The 25,453-nt window shown below is 38.8% G+C and overlaps 1 protein-coding gene across 2 annotated transcripts in view; it reads left to right on the forward strand.

The window, feature by feature from the left end:
* PIK3C3 (phosphatidylinositol 3-kinase catalytic subunit type 3) overlaps positions 1–20,559 on the forward strand; it is a 215,952-nt gene extending 195,393 nt beyond the window's left edge. For both annotated transcript variants that reach the window (XM_007486726.3, XM_056824362.1), the window contains exon 25: positions 19,783–20,559. In XM_007486726.3, coding sequence (XP_007486788.1) covers positions 19,783–19,797 — 15 coding nt within the window. In that variant the 3' untranslated portion in view covers positions 19,798–20,559. The remainder of the gene's footprint in view (positions 1–19,782) is intronic.
* The last annotated feature ends 4,894 nt before the right edge of the window (positions 20,560–25,453 follow it).

The raw sequence follows: 25,453 nt of genomic DNA on the forward strand, positions 1-25,453 counted from the left end.
CATTTTTCTTTGACAACTGCCACACTATCACTCCTACATTTAGTTAATATATTTGCCAAGCAGTGATACTAATAAATTACATACTCTCAGATTTTGATGTTGGCTATCCATTTCTGGAGTCAAGGCTAATATAATATGCACACTTCTCAATTTCCTTTCACCTGTTAAGTATAGCATACCTAAAGCTATAGAAGAGAGTTTTTAAGTCCCTTTAAAATCACATCTTAAAACTCTTCTCATGACATTGTGATCAAAACTGTACACATAGCAGTTAAGCAGTCAGTGGTTGTTTATTGATGGATTATTTTAATTTGATTCAGGTTAATTTAAGAAGACAAGCTGACAGTTCATCAAAACAAGATTTTTAAAAGCAATCTAGTCTAATGTAAACAAAATATATAATTTTTGATTGCTTGCTCCAGACATATCATCTCTGTCAAAAAGAAGAACAGCTAATAACTTCTTGATCTTCTTGAGTGATAATTTCATCCTTGAAAAGTCAGAGGTTAAATTCTATTCAGTATGTGATTCTTATTAGCAGGAATTGATTGTTGTAGTGGAAGTGATAGGAACACAGGAGGGAAATGACCAGTGTCTCCTACAGTGTTGTAATGAAAATAGTGAGAAATCTCAGTATAATCTGACATATGTTCTTGACTTTTTGAAAGCAGGTTCCAAAGAGTTGAGAGGAAAGATAGGTATGATTCCAGTGGACAAAAAGTTCCATAGGTAAAGTCAGCTCAGGAAGATGCTCAAGAATCAAATTCTTTAAATATAAATGTAAACAACTACAATGAAAAGAAAAACTATTATTTGTCTAAAGAATCCAATCAATGTGCACAATGAATTCATTAACCAAATTAAAATAGACACACACATACACACACACAGAAAATTGAAGCTTCACAAGTACTAATTAATTTTATTTTCTGAGATATTTTTTCAGTGCTCTCATCTCTTGCATCTCATGTGTTTGACTATCTTCCCTAACTCTGTGTCACCAACAAACTTGATGAGCATGCCATCTATGCCTTTATACAGATCATTGATTAAAAAATATTCAGCAGCACAGACCTCCATAGACTTCTGGAGATTTTTTTTTTTTGCCAGGTTGCATTGAATCATTCAGAACTTCTCTTTAAAGCCAGTTTGCCCAAACAGTTTTGAATCTATCAGATTGTATTATTGACTAGAGAAGATTCAGGAGGGACATAACAATTGACATTGAGTAGTTTAAGTTTGCCTTGAGGAAAAGATAGTAGATTTGTTCTGTTTGACTCCAAAAGACAGAAACAGGATTAGTGGATAGAAACTGCAAAGAGGCAAATTTAAGCTTGCTATTAGGAAAGAGTTTCTAATAATAGGAATGGGTGCCTTGAAAGATTTTAAGTTCTCCCTCCCTGGAGGTCTTCAGGTACTTTTTGGATATATTACAATAGGGGGGCCTTCCCTTATGTGGATTGGACCAATTGACTCTTTACAATTCTCAAGTTCTATAACTGTTTAAAGTACATTTCCTCCCCCCAAAAAGACAGATAAATTTTATAGAGACTTGAAAGGATTTTGTTAGATTGAAATTCTGAAATGTTTTGTTTTCTTACACTAGGCAATTTCCTAGGTAAAGTGGGGACTAAGTGTACCACATTTTGTTGCTTGGCAACAAATGTTTTAAAAATGTAGTTTTCCACTTTATTAAAATGTGTATATATAGCCAATACCTGAGTAATGTATTTGCAAAATGCTCCTTTCAAGGTTGTGGGTCTTAAAATTGCATAACCTAGAACTCTATCCTAAAAGAACAATTCCCAAAATCTGTTTTGTAGCTAACCTTTAAAGATAGAATCTAGATGAATTACCAGGCCTGAAAATAGAGTTTAACAATATCTTCTCTTTAAATAAGAGCTTATTCCTCGCTTTATACTCTTTCTCCCTATATTCCTTTCTTATTCTGACCATTATTAGAAGGATTAAGTTGAATGGGCCAGGAGAAGATGTTGATATTGGTACTGGCATTGATGAAGTCCTACAGGTAATCTGAGGTGATAGATTCAGAATTGATTTCATCTTGAAGAGTAATGGGTTTCTTCATGAAAGCAGATGGGTGAGAAATGAATATAATGTCTAGCATAATTTTGCCTTAGATAGTATTGTGAATATTATGTTTAGCTCTGGACAAAGTGCCACATTTTGGAAAGTATATTAACAAATTGAAGAGCATTTAAGGAGGGAAATCAGAATAGGGAAAAATCGTGTTACAGGAAAAATGGATTAAAGGAAATAGAGATGTTTTACTTAATAAAAGAGATGACTTTGGGAAGACTTGATAGCTATAGGAAGAGTGATTGGTCTTTTACTGCTTGACTTTAGGGGGCAAATCTAGAGGTTGTGGGTTGAAGTTGCTGAGAGTCAGGTGTAAGAAAAGATTTCATAAGAATTAGACAAGTCATAGTGACCTCAGGAGATCTTCAAGCAAAGGCTAAGTGAATATTTGATGGGTATTGTTGAATGAAAAGCATACAATTCAGAGCAGGAACAGTTTGATTTTTATCTGTATCACCAGCACCCAGAACATTGTAGATGTTTAATAAATGTTTGCTGATTGACCTTATGTAGGAGTTTGTTGTTTAAATATGAATTTTACTAAATGGATTCATTCAGAGGTCCCTTACATTTTGAAAGTAGAAACGTCTACAGACTAGTCTACAGACTACTTATTTATTTATGAATGTTGGATATTTACTAGTTTTTTCATTAGCCATCAATATATTAGTCTAAATTATGTCTGAACATTGGCTAACAGTCTGTCTTTAATAGAAACCTATGCTATATGGTACTGCAGAAGATCAAATAATATCAAATACTCTTTTGTAAGGAAATAACATTAGCCATGAATTATATGATAACTTAGTAGAAAGAGTACAGAATTTGGAATCAGATCTGGGTTGATTCTGGAGAGCAATTTGGAAAGGCCTTTAAAAGAATGCCTGCCCTTTGACCAAGCCATACCACTGCTGGATTTGTACCCCAAATTGATAATAAGAAAAAAGATTTATACAAAAATATTTATAGCCACACTCTTTGTGGTGGCAAAAAAATTGGAAAATGAGAGGATGCCCTTCAATTGGGGAATGGCTAAACAAATTGTTGCATCTGTTGGTGATGGAATACTATTGTGCTAAAAGGAATAATGAATGGAGGGTTTCTATGTGAACTGGAAAGACCTCCAGGAACTGATGCAGAGTGAAAAGAGCAGAACCAGGAGAACATTGTACACAAAGACTGATACACTGTGGTACAATCGAATGTAATGGACTTTTCTATAAGTGGAGATGCAATGATCCAAGACAAATCTGAGGGAATTCTGAGAAAGACCGCTATCCACATCCAGAGAAAGAACTGTGAGAGTAGAAACACAGAAGAAAAACATGATCAATCATATAGTTTGATGGGGATATAATTGGGGGTTTGATGTTAAAAGATCACTCTATTGCAAATATGAATAGCATGGAAATTGGTTTTGAACAGTGATACATAAAACATAACCCATTGGGACTATTCATCACCTCCAGGAGGGGGAAGGAAAGAGGGATGGGAAAAAATAATGAGTCATATAACCATGGAAAAAATATCCTAAATAAAGAAAAAGAAAAAAGATAGAAAGCAAGCAAGCATTCAAGGAGAGAGGGAGGGAAGTCTGGGTTAGAATCTCATTGTTGCCTCTTATGAGCTGTGGACCCTACCCAAGTCAGTACTTTGAAGCCTGTTTTCTCATCTCTAGAGTAAAGATAATATTTATATTACCAATTTAATATAATTTTGTAAGAATAAAATGAGACCTACAAGGCACTAAAGAATATATATTGCTATTATTATAAATAGTAATTTAGTTATTGTTTTCAATGAGGCGATACTCCTTTTCTAGCAAAGTCATCCAGTGAAAGTAAATCTACTGAGTGTGTCTCTAGTATAAAACACCAGATTTGTGAATAATGCAGGTATTTTTTCAACATATTACTTAAGGGAGACTCTTAATTTTGATAAACCATGGTAACACAGATGCTGTTAAAATCACAATTTCAAATTTTGCTGTTAATCCTTGGGATTTTCATTTCACTTTTAGATTTGACATATACTGTTGTAATATGTATTTAATATGTAAATATGTACATGCAAGATATAATTTATATCACTGTTTCTGGTATGATACATTACTTCCTAAAGTTTGAAATGTCTTAAGTTTAATTGGATTCTTCTTTGCTTTGTGAGAATATCTGGTTAGCAGCTTTTTCCTATTTTTTCCTTAATATTCTTTAAGTAGGGCTCATATTTAGTATATTCCTAAATCCATCTCTACTTATATTAGTTTCTACACCCTCTATTTCTTTGTCCAAATATCACATCACCTTTATTGGTAAGATTGTAGCTTCTTCAAATTTGAAGGTGATACCCTGATTAGGAAAGGATTCAGTATGAGTTTGGGCCATAAATCTTGTTTGCTTCATACAGGTTTGACTCACATTTAAATGAAAGGCAGCAGGTGTTTTGCAGTATTTTTTGAACAAAACATTGTGTCCAAAGGCCATGCAGGAGCAGCTTGGTCTAAGGTCAGTTTGGTAACTAGGTCAGTAATTCATTCTTTCAGACTTTCATATTACCTGTATTTTGTACCAGTTGTCTATTTAGCTGAGGGAATTTTTGTTTTTGTTTTTATTTTTCATGGCATGTTAAAAAAGAGCTTTTAGGTAACACCAAAGAATTATGTAAAATCAGTCTGTATAATTTAGCAGCCAGTATGCTCATAAGCCATTTGAGTTGGAACTTGTATTAGGTTTTTGGTTTTTGCATAGATCTAAGTTTATCATACATTAATATTCGTCAGTATAAGCAGGCAGTTTTGAAATGCATTTGTGGTTTGTTATAGACGGCATTTTAATGTTTCTCTTCCATTCCTTTCATCTGACCATCCAATGAAGATATTCTTCACCTACACAAGCAGCGTAGATAACTTGGTGAATAGAGAGGTCACTGGGAGCAATTAATAATACTACATGAATATGTAGAATCATGTTTGTTTTACCCATTGGCCAAAACCAATCTTTGAATTACATTTTCCCATATGTATTCTCTTAGTGTTCAGCAATCAGTATTGCTGCAAAAACAGCAATTAAACCCACAATGTTTTCTCTCTCCTTTTTTTAACAGGCATTTGTTACATGACAAATGTGCTGAGGCCGTATGGTTAGTTGATTATTGGAACAGCAGTGGTCGGCAGAATGCCCTGCAATTTTCAGCTAAAATGCCCTTCAGTTTATTATCCATCTACGTACATTTGTTTTCTTTATCTTCTCTAAAGAAGATTTGCAAACACTTGAACATAATCATTTAGGAGGTTTGCACCTGCTTAGTGAACAGTTTTTTAATATGGTTATTACAATATTCATTGTATTTCAGTGTTTAGTGCATGTGTGTTTCTTTTTTTTTTTAACCCTCACCTTCCGTCTTGGAGTCAATACTGTGTATTGGCTCCAAGGCAGAAGAGTGGTAAGGGCTAGGCAATGGGGGTCAAGTGACTTGCCCAGGGTCACACAGCTAGGAAGTGGCTGAGGCCAGATTGGAACCTAGGACCTCCAGTCTCTAGGCCTGGCTCTCAATCCACTGAGCTACCTGGCTCCCCCATGTGTGTTTCTTATCAAAATGCTCAGAGAGGTTACTAGTAGAGCACAGGTTTCATTTTTCTAAGTCTTTTCTTCAGATATTTGGAAGTTTTACTATATCCACTAGATAGAGATCATCCTAGAAATTGTCAAGATATACAGCATTCCTTAGAAAATTTATAATTCAAGTAAATGTGAAGGTGACAAGTCTCCTTTCATTTATTTATCTTAATAATACATATTTTCATTTGATTTGTGTTGTCGTAACATGAAATCTTGAATTCACAGGATCATATATGTAGGGCCGAAAGGATGATCAGTGGTCATCTATTCTATCAGTTCATTTTCTTAGAGATAAGCAAGTGGGGTCCCAGAGAGGTGAAGAAACTAGACCAAGATCATACAGATAGTAATTAACAGAGCCAAGATGTGAGCCTGTATCCTCTGAAAACAAACACACCCACTATTCTGTATGCTATACCATACCACCACTGCTAAAAACATATTTGACTTTTTAAAATTATTTCCCTGGTCATAAATCCACATAAACCTTCTGGTGTTGATATCATTATTTCCAATTGATTAACCAGATTTTTATTCTGAAAAACTTTTTACTACCTGTGAGTCTTCTTAAAATTTACAAATATAAAAACCTGATTTCTCCTCTTCTTATCTTTTTTGACTCAACTTTTCTGTTACTTTGGCCCTTGCTCTCTAAGCTACTGCATTGAAGATGTGGAAAACAAGTAGTATAAAATTATAAATTTTAGGTATTTTAATTGACCACCATTTGTTTTGGGTTGGGAAAATACTGTGGAGGCTTCTTAACTTAGCTTTAAAGTCTTTCCACAATCTGGCCCTAGTGGATACTCTTTAAGTGAGAAGTGATGGTGGTTGGAACTATAGCCATGTGAACAGAGAAAAGGGATTGTAGTGGCAGAAATACCAGGAGCTGACAGTTGATTGCATATATGGAATGTTGCTTCTCAGTCATTTGCTGGGTCCTCCTCCAGATTACTTCCTCTAATCATAGCACATGCTCTATCTCTCCTATGACTTCTCTTGGTGATCTCATCTGCTCCTAAAGAATTAATAACCATATCTATGTGGACTATTCTCAGACTTGCCTGTCCTGCTCTGACCTCTCTGCTGACCTCCACTTACATAGCTCCAGCTGCCTCTCAGGTGTCTCAAATTGGATGTCCAGGAGACATCTTAAAAACTCAACATGTCTGAAGCTGAACTCATTATCTGTTCCCCTAACTCCTTCCCAACCCATCCCTGCAACCAACTTATTAATTTTAAGGGCAACACCATCCTTCCAAGCCTACAACCAAAGTGTCTTTATTCCCTTTCACCTCCCATATCCATCCAGGCCTTATTAACTTCACCTTTGTAACATCTCTTCAATGTGTCCCTCATCCCAATGCTAGCCCTCATCACCACACACCTGGACTGTTAGTTACAATAGTCTGATGATAGGTCTGCCTGCCCCTAAAGTGCATGTCATCCCCTCACCCTCTCCCCTACTCAATTAACTCCTCAGCCTCCCTATAAACCCAAAAGAAAATACAAGCAATACTTTATTTGGCATTCAGAACCCTTCCTAAAATAGCCTCCTGCTACCTTTTCAGTCTTCCTATCCCTTTCTACCTGCCAAATATACTTTAATCCAGTGACACTGACTGCCTGGCTATCTCACAAAGTGAACATTCCTCATCCTTCAGCTTCAGACATTTTCCCTGACTGTGCCCAATACCTAAAATGCTTTCCCTCCTTATTTCGACTTCATGACTTTCCTGGCTTCCTTTAAATTGCAACTAAAATCCCATCACCTACAGGAAATCTTTCCCCATGTCATAATTCTAGTGGCTTCTCTCTTTTAACAATCCCCTAGTTATCCTATATTTTACTTGTTAGTACACATTTATTTGCTTCTTTCCTATTAGGTTGTGAGTTCCTTGAGAGCAGGAAGGACTGTCTTTTGCTTCCTCTTATATCCCTAGCACTTAGCAAAGTACCTGGCTCACGTTAGGCACTTAATAAATATTTATTGTAGTGGCAGCTAGGTGGCTTAATGGATTGAAAGTCAGGCCTAGAGACCATAGGTCCTGAGATCAAATCTGATTTCAGGAACCACATAGCTGTGTGACCTTGGTCAAGTTACTTAACCCCTTTTGCATGACCCTTACCATTCTTCTGCCTTATTGGTTCTAAGGCAGAAGACAAGGGTTTTTCAAATATTTATTTATTCTCTGACTGATACGAGATGAGGGGAAAGTAAGGAGGAAAAGAGAGTGTTAAAGAAATGAACCTGAGCAATTAGAGGTATGATGGTGCCTTCAACATTATTGAAAAGTTCAAAAGAAAAGTGGGTCTTATGGGAAACATGAAGTCAGTTTTGGATATGGTAAATTTGAAATGTAACCAGGACATCTATTAGAAATTTTCAATAGATAATATGTGGAATGGGACTAGATCTTAAGAAAGAATTTGGCTGAATATATAGAGATTAAATAGAAATAGAGCAAAGAGACTCTGGACAGAGCCTTGGAGTATACATTTAATTAATGGCTGTGTCATGAATGACTATCCAGCCAACAAAATTAAGAAGGAATAGTCATATTGGTAGGAAAAAAGCCAAAAAAAGAACTATACTACAATAACATGGAGGTGAGACTATCTAAGAGAAGGTGCTACAAAGCATCAAGTGTTGCAGAGGTCAGATGGGTATTGAGAAAAGACAGTGAGTTCTGGCAAATAAGAAATCATTGGTAACTTTGGAGAGAACACTTTCAGGTGAATAATTGAGTTGGAAACCAGATTGCAGAGAATTTAGAAAAGAAGATAACCAACTGCAGATGACTTTTTCAAGAGAGTTTCACTGCAGAGGATGGAAAGATACAGGAATATAGAGGGTTTAGGCTTTTTGGTTTTGCTTTGTTTTTAAGTGTAGTAGAGATGGACATGTTTGTAAGCAGTGGAAAAGAAACTAGTAGAGAGTAATTGAAGACTAGAGATTTATGGGAGCAGGGGGAAGTCTATGGAGAAATTGTAAGAGAAGACCAGCCTTTCATCAAGAACTGTGAAGGAGGTGATAATACAAGATGCTGTTGCAGGGGCTGAAAAAGATAGAAAAGGGAACTCTCTTAGTAAATGGCTTTTTTTGTTTGTTTGTTTGTTTTTTTAGTCAGATATGAATTTAGGCCTTCAGCCTAGAGAGTCAAGAGAAAGAAGAGAGAAGAGGTTTGTAAGGGGTAAATTTAGAGGGTTTTGACTAATATGTTCGCCTTATGGTTGCCAGGGATTAATTCAAATCCCAGTAAAAATACTCAAGTCAGTTTGGGAATTTTATGGTGGTTTAATTAATATAGAGTGAAAGAATTAAGAAGAAGAGAGAGGGAAAAGGGAATAAGATTTCTCCAGCCTAGCCTGAGCCAAGGGGAGTTCAGAGACTTTCCAGCCATAAGGTCCTCCTCCGACATGAGGGGCCTCCTGAGAGGATGGCATTTTTAGGAAAGGTAAAGGAAAAAAAGGAATCATCAGCCTAAACTCTTAGAGAGCTCAAGGAAGATGCCTCGCCTGACCCACGATATTGAGCTTCTCCCAGTCACCACACTAAGGATACTCGCTGCCCAACCCAGACAATAGCTGCAACCACGCCAAGACACTTCCACCACCCAAGGAGAGCCAGAGAGCCACCTCTCCACCAAAAAAAAAAAAAAAGCACTGGCAAGAGGAAGTGCTGCAAACATAAAGACTTTTTTACATCACTTCCTGTATCTCACATGTACCAATGGTAGTTTAAGCTTGACTTAGGACAGCCCGGGGGGGGGGGGGGGGGGGTCTGACAGTTGTTTCTGATTTGACACTTGATAGCACATGTAGATCATAGGCCATCCTCCTCAACACTTAACACTTAATTAGGGGGGTAGACATTCCTGTTTTGTTAGGATTTTAAAGATATAATCAGGGTGGAGTAAATCTAAAATTCACAGGTTTGGTACAGCTGTTATCAGTAGGAGGAGCACCTCAGTACTAAGGAGATTGTACATAATATAAACAAATACATGTTGCTAATTTCTGAGCATGTTTCCTCTTTTAAGGCATTAATAATATATAGTAGTCTCTTGGTGATCGAGAATGACTATTGTCTTTGTGCAGTTTCATCTATGGTGTACCCTTATGTGGCTTTGGAGTCCAAAGGCTGAGGCGCAGAGTTTGTGGCACACGGGGCATGGGACGCCAGTTGTTACGGGAGGTGCGGTTGTGGCCTGGTGTCGGTGTTCACGCGCAGCGGCAAGACGTCGACGTCTCTCATCTTCAAAGGTGGTGGCGGCATGATGAATGTGGGCTCGCCAGCTGCTTCTGACAGAGGCAGCAAGTTCTAGTTGCTTTGGTGTAATTCCAGCCCACTTCAAGTTGGACTTTAGCTGGTCCTTGAATCTTTTCTTTGGTCGGCCTTGTTTCCTGAGTCCAGCTGACAGTTCACCATAGAATACTTGTTTTGGTATTCACTGTGGGTCCATGCGGATGACGTGTCCAGACCATTGTAGCTGGGTTTGGAGAACCAGGACTTTGATGCTGGTGGAGTTGGCTCTGTTGAGGACTTCCTGATTGGTGATTCGGTCCTGCCATCGGATCCTCATGATTGACCGGAGGGAGTATTGGTGGAATTGCTCCAGCTGTTTCATGTGCCTCTGGTACAGTGTCCATGTCTCACAACCGTACAGGAGCGAGCTGAGGACCACTGTGTTATACACTTTGAGCTTCGTCGCAGTGCTTAGACCTCTGTGTTGGAGGACTTTGCAGCGCAGCCACCCGAGTGCCTGGCTGGCCTTTTGGATCCTGGCATTAATCTCATGGTCTAGGGACCCGTCGTTGGCGATGGTGCTGCCCAGGTACTTGAAAGTGTTGACGTTAGAAAGCTGTGTACTGTCGATTGTAGTGCATGGCTGGTTAGTTGGCCTCCCTGGTGCAGGTTGGAAAAGCACCTCTGTTTTGCTGAGGCTAATAGTCAGGCCAAACAGTTTTGTTGTGGTAGAGAACCTGTCCACAATGGTTTGGAGATGATTTTCTTGGTGGGCCGTGAGAGCACAGTCATCTGCGAAGAGAGCTTCCAGGATGAGTCTCTCTGTTGTCTTTGTTTTTGCAGTCAGGCGGCGAAGGTCGAATAGTGAGCCATCCAGTTGGTATTTGATGTAGACACCCAGGTCTAGATCCATCACAGCATGTTGTAATACTTGGGTGAAGTATAGGTTGAATAGTACTGGAGCGAGGACACAGCCTTGTTTCACGCCATTGGAGATGTTGAAGCGATCAGAAGTCTCTCCACCAGATAGGACTTCCCCTGTCATGTCGACATGAAAGAGCTAGATCAGTTTGATGAATTTTGCTGGGCAACGGAGCTTGCTGAGGATCACCCACAATGCATCCCTGTTCACTGTGTCGAACGCCTTTGTCAGGTCTATGAAGACAATGTAGAGACTCAGGTTCTGCTCAAGGCATATTTCCTGCATTTGCCTCACCGTGAAGACCATGTCAATGGTGCTGCGATCTGGTCGGAAGCTACATTGTGATTCAGGCAGGTTCTGCTCTGAAACAGATGACAGGAGTCTGTTGAGTATAACACGGGTGAGGATCTTTCTGGCAATGGAGAGTACTGAGATGCCTCTGTAGTTGTCACAGGTTGCTCATGAGCCTTTGTTCTTGTATAGGGCTACGATGGAGGCATCTCTGAGTTCTGGGGGCATGTCTTCTTCTTTCCATATGCTGGTCAGCACTATGTAGAATGCCTGGAGTGCATTTCCATTTAAGGCCTTGTACACCTCGGTTGGGATCCCGTCTTTACCAGGTGCCTTGCCTGCACTCATTTGTTTAATGGCTTTTTGGACTTCCTCTATTGAAGGAGGGACATCAAATTGTTCAATGGAGCAGTTTTGGGGGATCTGGTCAAGGGCGCTTTGGTTGACTGAAGAGGGTCGGTTGAGAAGCTGACTGAAGTGTTCTTTCCACCTGTTGCTGATGCCTTTTTTATCTTTTATGAGAGTGTCACCGTCAGAGGATAGCAAGTGAGTGGTGGTGGGTTTTGATGGCCCATAGACAGTCTTGAGGGCCCTGAAAAATTGTTTGTAGTTTTTCATATCAGCAAACCACTGGATTTCTTCTGCCTTTTTTCCCACCATCGGTCTTGCATCTTCCTGATCTCACGCTGCGCCATTGCTTAGAGAGACTTGAATCTGTCCTTTTTTGGAGCAGAGTTTGGGTTATTTTGCCACTCCATAAAGGCTTTGTTCTTCTTGCTCAATAGGTCTTCAATAGCAGTGTTGTTCTCGTGGAACCAGTCCTGGTGGTTGCATTGTTTTGGGCCTAGGACTGCCTTTGATGTTTCCTTCACTGCGTCTCTGAACTGGTTCCATTTCTCGGTTGAGCTTCCAGTGAGTGGTCCCTTGGCAGACAGCTTGTCGTCCAGGCAGGACTGGAATGTTTGCAAATAAGATGGATCTCTTAAGATGACTCACAATGTAAAATGCGCAAACTGTCTGGGCTCGAAATGTCTGGGCTCCTTTTGGATGGCGAGGCACAATGCGCATTTGAAGAGTCGCTCTAACCAATCGGTGGTCTGTCCAGCATTCAGCTCCTCTCATGGCTCTGGTGATCTTTACATCCTGGATGTCTCACCGGCGTACAATGATGTAGTCAATGAGATGCCACTGTTTTGATCTTGGGTGCGTCCACATTGTTTTATATGTTCATTTTGCCCACGCCATGTTTGCTGAGCCCTCCTTTCCATCTTTCATGGTCCTGGCCAACGCGGGCTTTGAAGTCTCCCAGTAGTATCAGCTTGTCATTTGTGGGCACTGAGTGCAGGACGGCACTCAGGTCAGAGTAGAACTGCTCGATGGTCTCCTCTGTGCTGGTCAGTGTTGGGGCATATGCGCTGGTGATTGTGGCATACCGGTCTTTGCTGAGAGGCAAACGGATCTTCATGAGCCTCTCGCTGATGCCCACAGGCAAGTCTGGCAGCTGTTTGAGCAAACTGGTCTTGATGGCCAGGCCAATACCATGGATTCTGTCTTCACTTGTGACTCTACCTTTCCAGAAGAAGGTGTATCCAGTGGTGGGTTCGCTGAGTGATCCCTCTTCTGGTAAGCGTGTTTCGCTTAAGGCTGCGATGTCGATGTTATATCGCGCCAGTTCTTTACCGATTAGAGCTGTTCTTCTCTCAGGTCTTGGGGTATTCTCTCTGTCAAGCAATGTCCTGATGTTCCATGCTCCTAGTAGGAGTTTCTTTGTATTTTTTCTTTGATTTTGACCGCTTAAAGGGGATGACCCGCCAGCCACAGTGTGCTGACCAGGTGTTTGGAGGACAGGCAATGTTTGGGACACCTTTTCTAGTCCTCTCCCTTGATTAGGGTGAGCAGTGCTGTCCTAGAGAGGGCTGCTCAGTCGCCCAGGATGCTGCCGAACATCCCTGCTGCCCACAGGGTCGAGTGACCACTGGTCCGTGGGCCACCTATGTGCAGGATCGTGACTACAACTGCCAGTGGTCACCTCCACCTGTTGCATCGCCACTCCCCCATCACCGCAGGTCTTGAAGAGGGTGGACGGGGTTAGGATAGATGAGTGTGCACAAAGATACTTGTGCGTGAAAGAGATTTAAGTGGAAAAGCCGATGCACAGAGATAGTCCCACTCTCTCGGCACTGGAAGCCTGGGTCCAGTGGCACGAAAAATTGTTGCATCTGGAGACTTCCTCAGCTGCATTGGATGGCCGTGTTGTCCTTTGTTCTCCAACACACCCTAAGCACTCCACAGTGCTTTGCTGCATCGCCCTCTCCGCCGTTGAACCTTCTTATTGGTTTCTTCTGTCTGTTCAGCCTTTGCAGTCTTCACATGCTGGGTGAGCAAAGGCCTGGTTCACCAGGGGTCAACGACCCGATGGCTACCCTCACAAGGTTTGGCCGGCCTGTCGAAGCCGTTGTCCAAGGTGTGGCCGCTGCCACATGCTAGCAGCTACTGGGAGCCACAAGTGAGAGCTGGGTGTTAGGTGGGGGTCAGAGGCTGGAGAGCTGCCCTAGGAGGGCACGACAAGCCCTCCATAGCAGAGATACTACCCCTCCCTGAGCACCCCATATACACTCATCTATCCTAACCCCGTCCACCCTCTTCAAGACCTGCGGCTATGGGGGAGTGACGACGCAACAGGTGGAGGTGACCACTGGCAGTTGTAGTCACGATCCTGCACGTAGGAGGCCCAAGGCATTAATAATAATAATAAAGCAGTATTTAACACAACCTGCCCCTTGAGCACCTATTAAATGTCCCAAAATCAGCTATCACTTTCAGAAACTGAAAAAAGAAGAACATTAAATGTAGATTTCTGTCCTCACCTATAAAAACACTAAAAATATATGTCTTAGTTGTGATAGCATCCTCATATTGAATGGACAAGAAAATGTTTGAATTTTTTTTGGTGAAAAGTATCTTTTTTTTTTTTAAACTCTTACCTTCCAGTTTGGAGTCAATACTGTGTATTGGCTCCAAGGCCAAAGAGTGGTAAGAGCTAGGCAATGGGGGTTAAATGACTTGCCCAGGGTTACACAGCTGGGAAGTGTCTGAAGCCAAATTTGCACTCAGGACCTCCCATCTCTAGGCCTGGCTCTCAATCCACTGAGCCACCCAGCTGCCCCCTGAAAAGTATCATCTTAAAAGACTAATTTTAAAATTATCCTACAGTTGCAACGTTTGATAAATATAAATAACATTGTCTAATAAAGTTCTACAACTAACATTATTTTTTTAAAAATTCCAAGTACAAATCAAATGTAATGGACTTCTCCATTAGTGGCAATGCAGTGATCCTGAAGAACGTGGAGGGATTTATAAGAAAGAACACTATCCACATTCAGAGAAAAAACTGTGGGAGTAGAAACACAGAAGAAAACCAATTGCTTGAATACATGGGTCGAGGGGATATGGTTGAGGATGTAGACTCTAAATGAACATCCTAGTGCAAACACAAACAACATGGAAATAGGTTCTGATCAAGGATACATGTAATACCCAGTGAAACTGCATGTCCGCTACGGGAAGAGTGGGTGGAAGGGAGGGAGGGAAATAATGTGATTCTTGTAACCAAGAATAATGTTCTAAATTGACTAAATAAATTAATTTAAATTTTTTTAAAAAGATAAAAAAATTCAAGTACAACCTTTTAACTGGAAAAAGATTTCAATTTTTTTTCTACTAAATAATCAAGATGGATTTAGATCAGATGAACATGGGCTAAAATGTGATACTTTTACTCACAGGTTCTAGTTTTTCTCCCTGAAACAACACACAAGTATGTCTACTCCTTCCGCATGATGATGACTTTCTACACATTTGAAGATTACCTGTTTCTCTCCCATTTCTTCTTTTCCAGGATAAGATTCCTCAGTTTTTTTAAATATTCTTTATAAGGTTTGCCTTTCAAAACCCTACCATTCTAGTTGCTTTTTCTGGAAGTGTTTTAATTGGGTAGAATCTCAGAGGCCATCTAATTCAACCTATACCTGGTTGAGTTTTCCTTCTGCAAAATCCCAACAAGTTGTCAATGATCTGTATGTCTCTTAAGATTAGTACCCTAGATAATAAGAATATCCAGCATCTACATAGTTCTGTGAAATTTGCAAGTTATTTTATATATGTTATATGATTTTGCAATGTAGTGTAGTGGGACTGTCATGATCTTCCCAGAGTCAAATGCATTATTCTTGTTTTAGTGCAATAAAGGTTTTTACTTCTGGCAGTCATGCTACATCATCACACTATCAATGGCTCATCTTGAATTTATAATCAAATCTGCCAAGTGTTTATTTATTTTCTTTCTGTTGCTTTTTTCCCCCAATCTGTTTTTATTGGAAAGGAAACATATGTAAATTATGTATCAAAAAATTAGCCAAACATATCCATGAAATTAATTCCTGTACACACAGTCCTCAGCATATGAGGTATGTGCATACTAAAACTCTCCAGAATCACTTCACATGCCACCTTCTAATATTCCACGCCTCACCTCTTTAGGAATGTGAACTCAATCCTTCTTTGAAGGGACAGCTAAATGGCACAGTGCTTGGAGCACAAGGCCTGGAGTAAGAGAGACCTAAGTTCAAATCCAGTCTCAAAAACTATCTCTATGACCCTGGACAAATCACTTAACCTTTGCCTATAGTTTCCTCATCTCTAAAATGAGGATAATAATCCCACCTACCTCTAAGAGTTGTTGTGAGAATCAAATGAGAAATAAGTATAAAGCACCTAACATAATAAGCACTCTATAAAATTGGTAGTCATCATCATTATTATTAGTGAAAGGGGCCTGACAGAATCATAAGTGTTTCAAAATTGATAGGGAGACTAATGAATATCTAGAACAACTCATTCTCAAAGTATTATTCCCTTTGTAGTATAACAAAGAAGTTATGAGGTTTTACTTGGAATTTTTAAAAAATGTTCCTAGAATCTCCCCCTCCTTCAGAATGTAACTTCACCAGCACCTTTCACACTTTGATACTTTCTTCCTCTTACAGCTGCTCTTATTCTGTTTTTCTATTTATTCAGTGTACACACACACACACACACACACACACACACACACACACACACACATATATATAGAAAGAGAGAGAGAGAGAGAGGGAGAGGGAGAGGGAGAGAGAGACTGATCTTCCCTGTTAAAATGTCATATTATTAAGAGTAGAGAGTGCTACATTCATTACATTTGTAATCCCAGCATCTCACATGGTTTCTGGCACATGTAATACTGACTAATGGTTTTATTGATATGCAAGTTTGATAAACATGCTATCCAAACTTTTATCCTAGTCCTGATGAAGAGCACAAGATCAAGATCATATATTCCTGAGACAACACACTGGAAGCCTTTATTATTATTATTTTTATTCCTTTACCTTCTGTCTTAGAATCAATACTGTGCTTTGGTTCCAAGACAGAAAAGCAGTAAGGGCTAGGCAATGGGGGTTAAGTGTCTTGCCCAGGGTCACACAGCTAGGTAGTGTCTGAAGCTAAATTTGAACCCAGGACCCACTGTCTCCAGACCTGGCTCTCAATCCACTGAGCCACCCAGCTGCCTCTTTAAACTATATTATAAAGTCATAATTGTCAGAAATATGGTACTGGCTAAGAAATAGGAAGGTAAGTCAATGGAACAGAACGGGCATATGACAAACATTAAATTTAACAAAATAGAGATCCAGGGCATTGGGGATCACTATTTGGCAAAAAGGTCTGTGACAAATAGATAGTAGTTTGGCAGAATCTAGGTATAGACATATCTTTTTTTTTTTTTAAACCCTCACCTTCCATCTTGGAGTCAATACTGTGTATTGGCTCCAAGGCAGAGGAGTGGTAAGGGCTAGGCAATGGGAGTCAAGTGACTTGCCCAGGGTCAAATAGCTGGGAAGTGTCTGAGGCCAGATTTGAACCTAGGACCTCCCATCTCTAGGCCTGGCTCTCAATCCACTGAGCTACCCAGCTGCGCCCTAGACATATCTTAAAGCATTCACTAAGTTAAGACGAAAATGAATACATGATTTAGATATAAAAGGAGATAATATCAGGTAGAAGAATAGGGAACAAATTACCTATCAGATCTATGGATAGGAATTTATAAGTAAATAAGAGAATGGAGAGCATTGAGAGATGTAAAATGGATAATTTTCAGTGCATTAAATTGGAAATTTTTTATACAAAAAGAACAAGTATTTTTAAGATTAGAAGGAAAGCAGAAAATGGGGGGGAAAATTTTTCATGGACAGTCTCAGAGGCCTCATATCTAAAATATAGAGAGAACTTTTGTCAAATGTATGGGAACAAGATCCTCCAGTTGGTAATTGTAAAAAAGATATTAACAGAAAGTTTTCAGATGAAGAAATCAAAGCCAACTATAGGAACATGAAAAAAATGTTCTTAATCACTACTGATTAAGGAAATGGAAAAATAATTCTGAGGTATCATCTCCCACCTATCAGATTGGCAAAAATGACAAAAGGTCAACTATTGCAGGGGATGTGGAAGAGTGGGGACACTGTTGGAACTGTGAACTCATCCAACCATATTAGAGGGCACTTTGGAATTTGGAATCAAAGAACTATAACATTGTGTATACCCTTAGACTCAATCATATAATTGCTGGGACCATTTCCCATGGAGATCAGGGAAAAAGAAGAATCTATATGTTCCAAAATATTTTTAGCAGCTCTTTGTGGTGGCAAAGAATTGGAATTTGAGGAAATGGGTAATGGATAAATAAATTGTGGTATATGATTGTGATGGAGTACTACTATTGCACCATAAAAAATGATGAACAAATTAGTTTAAAAAAAAAAAAACTTCGAAAAGTTGCAGCTCAGTAGATTGAGAGCCAGGTCTAGAGATAGGAGGTTGTGGTTTCACATCTGGTCCCTGACACTTCCTCGCTGTGTGACCATGGGTAAGTCACTTAACTCCCCGTTGCCTAGTGTTAGATTATGGGACCAAAACCCCTCTTCCACCCCAGTCCCTAACAAAACTAACAGCCCTCCCTCTCCCATTCCCCCCAGCACCTATCCCAGCAAAATGTGGTAGAACACCAGGACTTTTCTGTCAGGCCTGGACAAATGACTTCCCTCATGACTGACCAGCAGCCTGGGAACTAACCCTCCATCCCCCAGAGACCAAGCTTCCACACCTCCTGAGGGTCCTCCTATGAGGTTGGTCCAGGTAGCTCATCTGAACCAACAGAGGCAATCCGGGTTACCTCATCACTGATAACAATCCTAGAAGAGGTTTAACCCATCTCCACTCAGGTGGAGACTCGGTCCCCATCCTTGCTGGTTCTGATCCTCCCCTTGCCACCCTCCTCTCCCAGGGGACTATGAGGTCACTCCCCCTGGTGTCAGGCCCCTCTCTCCCTCACTGCTTCTTCCTTCCCCTCCCCCCTCCTTGCCTCTAATAAAGCTCTGTTATACCACCATACTCTCTCTGTCAGAACCCTGTCAGACAGGACTGACCCCTAACCCTTACCACTCTTCTGCCTTGGAACCAATACACAATACTGATTCTAAGATTAAAGATAAGGGCTTAAAAAAATTGGAAAGAACTACATGAGGTAATGAAAAGTAAAACAAGTAGAACAAGAGAATGTTACAGCTACAGATTTAATATTTGAAGAGTAACTAGTGAATGTTCAGCCCCAGAGAAGGAACTGAGAAGTAGAAACACAAAAGACATGATCCACATATTTTGACAGGTGGTACCTTCTATGGTGTGGGGAGGCAAAGTAGGGGTAGAATAAAAAAAATTATTTTAAAAATTATTTTTCAAGTCTATCCACTCTTTTCAGCAACGTGTTCCTGGGTAGAAAGGGAGGGAAGGTGCCTTCAAATAATATTTTAACTCCAAACTGAACACTGCTGGTCATGTGCTATACCAGCTATAAGGAAGAATGATTTAGGAGGGTGGGAGAAGATGATGGGTAAAAAAAGGTGTTACTCTCCAGTTTTTCTTAGGAGATGAAAATTAAGGTATGGTTCAGGACAGGCTGAATTTTGCACAGACCAATCACCTCTTCTCCCTGGAGAATTATTCCTTGGTTTTTGACTAGTTTAAAGGAACCCAGAACTCCCAAACCGTTTCACCATGAACTGTTACTTCATTTTAGTTCAACAAACATAGAAACTGAGAACTTGGCATATAAAAGACAACCTATGAAAATTAAGGCAAGCCTCTCCCTTTGTTTCTTTCTTTAGTTGATAAACTTATGAATCTAGAAATTCCTTAGCCTCAATGCTAATGTTTTTCTACATGCAGGAAAAAGGATTTCATTTATTTTATCATCAGATAGCTAAACTTAGGCATTTTAAAAGTAATCCATCAATGCCAGCTAATATGCCAGAGCTATTACAGAGTCTTTTTATTTGGGGGGTGTGGTAGACAAACTGTAATTGTTGCAGTAAAGACCTACAAAGACCCATCTGCATGAAAGCATTTTCTAGCATTTTAACTCTAAACACTGTCTCATAATAGTATGTGAACATTTAAACTAAGTACTTTCCCTCTTTTGTTTATTTTTTCATTTTTTCTAGTACTGGAGAAAATGAAACTGAGTTTTTCCATCAGTGAAATGGAGTGTTGAGTCATGTCACTTGCTAAAAAACAGTCTTAGAAGAAACTTACACGATGAAGATTTTGGGATAACAGCAAATGGCAGAGAAAAGTTCATCTTTGAGCTACAGTGTTCACAGAAATGCCAGAGGATTGAGCATAATTTCCTGAAGAACCATTGCTTTAAGTGTTCCAGAAGATTTTTTTTGAAACACTCTGTATATTTGTTTTCAGCTGTATACATTGTTAATATAAGAAATAAATTTCACTGTTTATATAACATGTCATTAACTTTCAAAGGAATTATGTGACTAAGGTAGACCTTTTTAGTTTTTGGGCCTGGGATGGCTTCCACCTTCATTTCTTTAAGGCCTTATCAATAATGGTATGGGTTGATTAAGCTTGGTTTTTGTTTGATTAGAGGTTGGAGGGTGGCAATATATACCTTTAAAGGGAAAATGTAAATTTTTCTTTTATTCTGCACCTAAAATTAGTATTTCACAATTCATAAATGCTCTTTCCCAGGTCAGGAAATGTTTTTGTGTGGAAAAGACAACCGTTTCCTCCTACTTATAAAGAAATATTTTGAAAAATATAGATCATTGGTCAGCTAAGTTGTAAGTATGTAAAGTAGAAGAGAAATAAAATTTAACTAGCTTACCAGATAAATGACAATATTGTAGAAGTTTTCAGTATTGAGCTTGAAATATTTTTATGTATAAATATTCTGTGATTCCAATAAACTTTTTTGACATAAACTTTGCCATCCATAAGTTTTCTGAGTTGTTTCTTCACGTTTTCTCATAAATCTAATTTAGTCATGTCTTCCATGTTTTAGTGTTAGATACAGCATGATATGATAGAAAGAACCCAGTGACTGGGTACAAATTTACACTTAATTGCTGTCTGAAATCAATCAATTAACTTTTCTGAAACTCAGGTTTCATTTTATACACTGTCTAATTTGTAAGGTTATGGGGAAGGGGAAAGAGACTTTGAAAACCTAAAAGAGCTACTAATTCACAATCTTCCAGCCAATTCTTGTGCTAATAGAGATAAAACAAAATAATTGTACACATAAGCTCAAATTTCCAAAAATGATTTGTACTTAAATAATCACATGGCTTCTCTTTGAATGAGAAAATGACATCTCCTATATTTGATGCTTGATAAATATTAATAAAAAGCAACCTTCTGAAAAGATTGGATGACAAGGTGAGATGACAGTGGTTCAATGACAGAATGTCTATGATTCACAGAATTTCAATCCTCTTAAGAACCCTTCGAGACTGTCTGATCTAGCCGCCTTCATTCTGTTGGTAACAGACCTGTCATTGAGAAAGGATCATGGGATTCAGAGACAGAAAAGACTTGAAGATCACTTGGGGCAGCTTTCTCATCTTACAAAAGAAAGACCTGAAACTGTTCCAAGAAGTGAAGGTACCTTGCTGAAGATCAGAGAGCTGGTCTGAGCCATGTCACTCTCCTGGTTAGTTGTTTACATTGATCCCTGGCCCTAACCTACCTTTTCAGCTTCATCATACCTTTCTACCCTTCACACACTCTGAGAAGGTCAAGCTGGTCTTCTATTCACACACAATGCTATATTTTTCTGCTGATGGACCTTTGTTCTGTTTCTTCCGCTGTCCCCCACTTCCTGAAAAACTCTCCTTCCTCATCTTTACTTTTTAGAATCAATAAGTTCCTTCAAAGCTTATTGGCTAGGTTCTACATGAAATCACTCTTGATCTCCCTAGCTCTCCCCTGCAAAATCAATGCGTATGTATATATTTTATATACTAGTAGATGAACATATTATTTCTCTAACAGTAAAGTACAGTCAAGTTTAGTTTGTTCCATGGCCAAGCTAGTAAATCAATTTGCTTGTGTCAAATTGAATTTCCCCATTTAAATTCATGGAAATGCAATTAATCCATTCTGATCCCTCCCCAAAAAACCACAAATTTTTTTTGTTTTATATGCTTTTAAATATGAAAATATATTTTATAAATAACAAATAAATATATAGATGACAAGAAAAAATGTAAAGAAACTTGCTTATGAAATGTTGTTTTACCTTCAAGGTCAGGCAAAGATGCTAGTGGAGAAGGTTTTCATTTCATGCGCTGTCACTTAACATAACTTACCCTCTACACACGTAGCACTACATTTAAATGCAAAATTGACATTAAACATAAAGCTAAACTTAATTGCTATTTTTTTACTTTACTTAATTATCATCCTTTTCTTCATTGAATTTTGCTCTTTTGCCACACTTTACTCGATTTCACTTGGAGGCTGTTTCAACAAGTTTGTTTCTTCCTCCATTTCAGAATGTTTCAATAATGTGTGAAACAAGTGCCATCACACAGCTCCTGTTGCAACTTTTTCTGGATGTGTCTTTTTAATACACTGTTTAATCTTTTTTCCAAATCCTAAACATTTCTTTAATCTCACTTGCACTGATTACCTCATCCGCCTCAGGCTCCTCCTATGGGCCGAAGCTTGTGATTCAAATATCCAATCATGACTTAAAGCAAGAAATCTCAATAGCGACTGCTTGTTTCTCAAATTGTTTATGACTTAAGGTGCTCATGTATCAAGGTACCACTGTACTTAGGGAAGGGATCATTTCAATTTTATATTTGTATCCCCAGCACTTAGCACAGTGCCTGCCTGGCACACCAGAGATCACTAATAAATTGCTTATTGTTGGGGGCAGCTGGAAGGCTTAGTGGATTGAGAATCAGGCCCAGAGATGGGAGGTCCTGGGTTCAAATCTGCCCTCAAACACTTCCTAATTGTGTATCTCTGGGCAAGTCACTTGACCCCCATTTCCCAGCCCTTACCACTCTTCTGCCTTGAAACCAATACACAATATTGATTCTAAGACAGAAAATAGGGTTGTTGTTTTTTTTTTTAAATAAATAAATTGCTTATTGTTGATGGATATATCCCAGGTGGCAACTGAATTATTCACTCTAACTTAGCATAATGTAAAAGAAACTGGGAACAAGGAGATGTGGACTCTGTGTTCACTTCTCTCACCAGCTGTGTGTGTGTGTGTGTGTGTGTGTGTGTGTGTGTGTGTGTGTGTGTGTGTGTGTGTGTGTGTGTGTGACTTTGGGGAAATCACTTTATCTTTTGAGTCTGTTTTCTCAGCTGTAAAATAAAGGGTTGAACTAGAACAGAGTATTATGACCAAAGTGGCCGTGTAACCCAACTCAACACCTGAATAAGCATTCCCTGTATTGACTTTCATACTCCGTAAATGGTGATCCGCCTTTGCTTGAAAATGTCTACCAAGGGAAGCTCACAATATCCAAAGCAGCTTACTCTTAATTGTGGATATTTCTATTAGGGTCCCCCTGCCAGTCCCCAATAATCAAGGCATTTCCATCTTCTCAACTTCTCCCTCTTGCTCTTAGTTCTGCCCTATGGATCCAAAATAAATTTAATTCTCTTTCCATATGATACTTCCAGATATCTAAAGGGAGTTTTACTCTCATCCACTAGTTTTCTCCAGACTAAACATCTCTCATTCTTTTCATCTTTCATCATAGCATGAATGTGATGCATTTCACAATCAATCACCTTCTCTAGAGGCTAATCAATGCACTTTAAAACTGCGATTCCCAAAAGTCCTACCAAGTCAGAGTCAAGTGGGTCCTTCACCTCCCTAGTTCTCAACCCTGCCTTGCACTTTTTGGCTACCCTATTATACTTCTGACTCAAATCAAATCTACCATTCATTAAAACTTGAGATTTTCTTTTTAGGTGGCCTGCTATATATTCTTGTGAAGTTAATGGGTTTTTTGTTTTCTTTTTTTTGTCCAAATCAGACTGTACTAAATCTATTCAAGTTTACTTTTTTGGTTTTGGTTCAGTGTTCTAGATTCTAAGCCTTTTTTTTGTTTCATGGACCTCTTTGGCAATCATAAAACTCATGGACCTTATTTCAGAATAATATTTTTAAATGCATAGAATAAAATGAATAGCAATACAAAGGGAAGCCAATTATATTGAAATGCAGTTATTGAAATATTAAAACAACAATAGAAGCAATATAGTTTACAATCTTCATGTTAAAAACCCTCATCAAACCTGATAAGGACTTTTTGAATTCTGACACTAATTGAGTGTAGCTATCCTCATTACTTCTGTCATTTCTGTATGCAATAAAGTTATTGATAAAAAATGTTAAACAGTACAAACACAGAGACTTTCCAATCATTAATAACCATTCTTTGAATTTGGCCTTTAAACCAGGTTCAAATACACCTAACTTTGCTGTTTTTAAGTATATCCCACTTCATGCTTTGCTAAAATTTATGTGAATTATAGTAATAAAATTCCTCTTTTCTTTCATTTTAATATTTCTGTCAGAAAAGAAGTGTTTAGTCTGATGTGACCAATTCTCCTTTTAATACATTTTATCAATATGGTTTGCTTTTACATCACCTCGTCCCATTATATTCCTTCCCTTCACAGAAAGCCCTCAGTTATAATAAAGAATGATTGGGAGAAGGAGGGGAAGCAGTTTAGCAAAATTAATCCAACACACTGAAAAAATATGGCAATATAGCCAAAATATTTCATACCTATCATCTTACCTTCAGCAGAGAAATCTCTTTTCCTATCATTGTTGGGGGAGGGGAGCAACCATAGTCTTTAGAATTTCACATCTACTTACCACATCTTTGCTACAACTCAAAGTGATGCTATAAAGATTTTGGTATATTTGAGTTTGTCTTCCTCAGGGCACGTGACTAGCAATGGATTCACTGTGGTAAAGTGGCACAGCTTAAGGAAGTAATGCAGACTTTGTAATTGCTTCATTTTTTATACTGGCCTTTTTAATGATACATTCTAGAACTTTGCAAAAAATTGAAGTCAAGTTTAGTGGCCTATACTTTGCTGCTATTCTCTTTTCTTTTTTTCTTTTGGAAATTAGAACATGTCTTTATCCAGACCCAAATTTTTGAAGACTTTATAACGACCCCACAACCCCATCAGCCAATTCTTTCGGCACTCTAGCATATGGTTGTTTTGGGTCAGGTGGTTTGAAATCATCCTGGGCAGTTCCATGCTCTTTCACTTTCTTCTTAGTTATCTTGAGTATCGACTTCATATTTATCATTTTTGTTCTTCCTTTCCAAAGGCCATTTCCCATAGAAGAGAAAATAGAAGCAAACTAAAAGTTGAGCAACTCTTCCTTCTCTTCATCATCAGGCCTTTTTGAATTCTTGCCAATCCTTCTTTGTTTCTTTGTTCCAATGTTGCTTTAATAAACAAAACCCCATTTTGTTACCTTAACTTCCTTTTCAAATCTCAGCTCTTAACCTCAATAATTCTCACACTTTTCTCACAGTCTTTATATTCACCCTCGTTTGCATGACCTCCTTTCATCTTATGTATTTGTGTTTATAAAATTAAATTGGTTGATGAGGTCCTGTTGCATCTACAAATGCCTTTTTAGACAACTCTTTGTTCTGTAAATAATCAGAATTCTTTTTGTACCTTGAGAATTTCATTCTTTAGAACTTCTCATCCCATTTGATCAGACTTCTTTAAAATATTAATTCGTAGAATCTTGACTATCCTTTCTCTGAATCCACTGATCCCCCCCCCCAAAAAAAATCTAGGACATAT

The sequence above is a fragment of the Monodelphis domestica genome, chromosome 3 (genome assembly GCF_027887165.1).
Source record: "Monodelphis domestica isolate mMonDom1 chromosome 3, mMonDom1.pri, whole genome shotgun sequence".
NCBI classification, from domain to species: Eukaryota; Metazoa; Chordata; class Mammalia; order Didelphimorphia; family Didelphidae; genus Monodelphis; species Monodelphis domestica.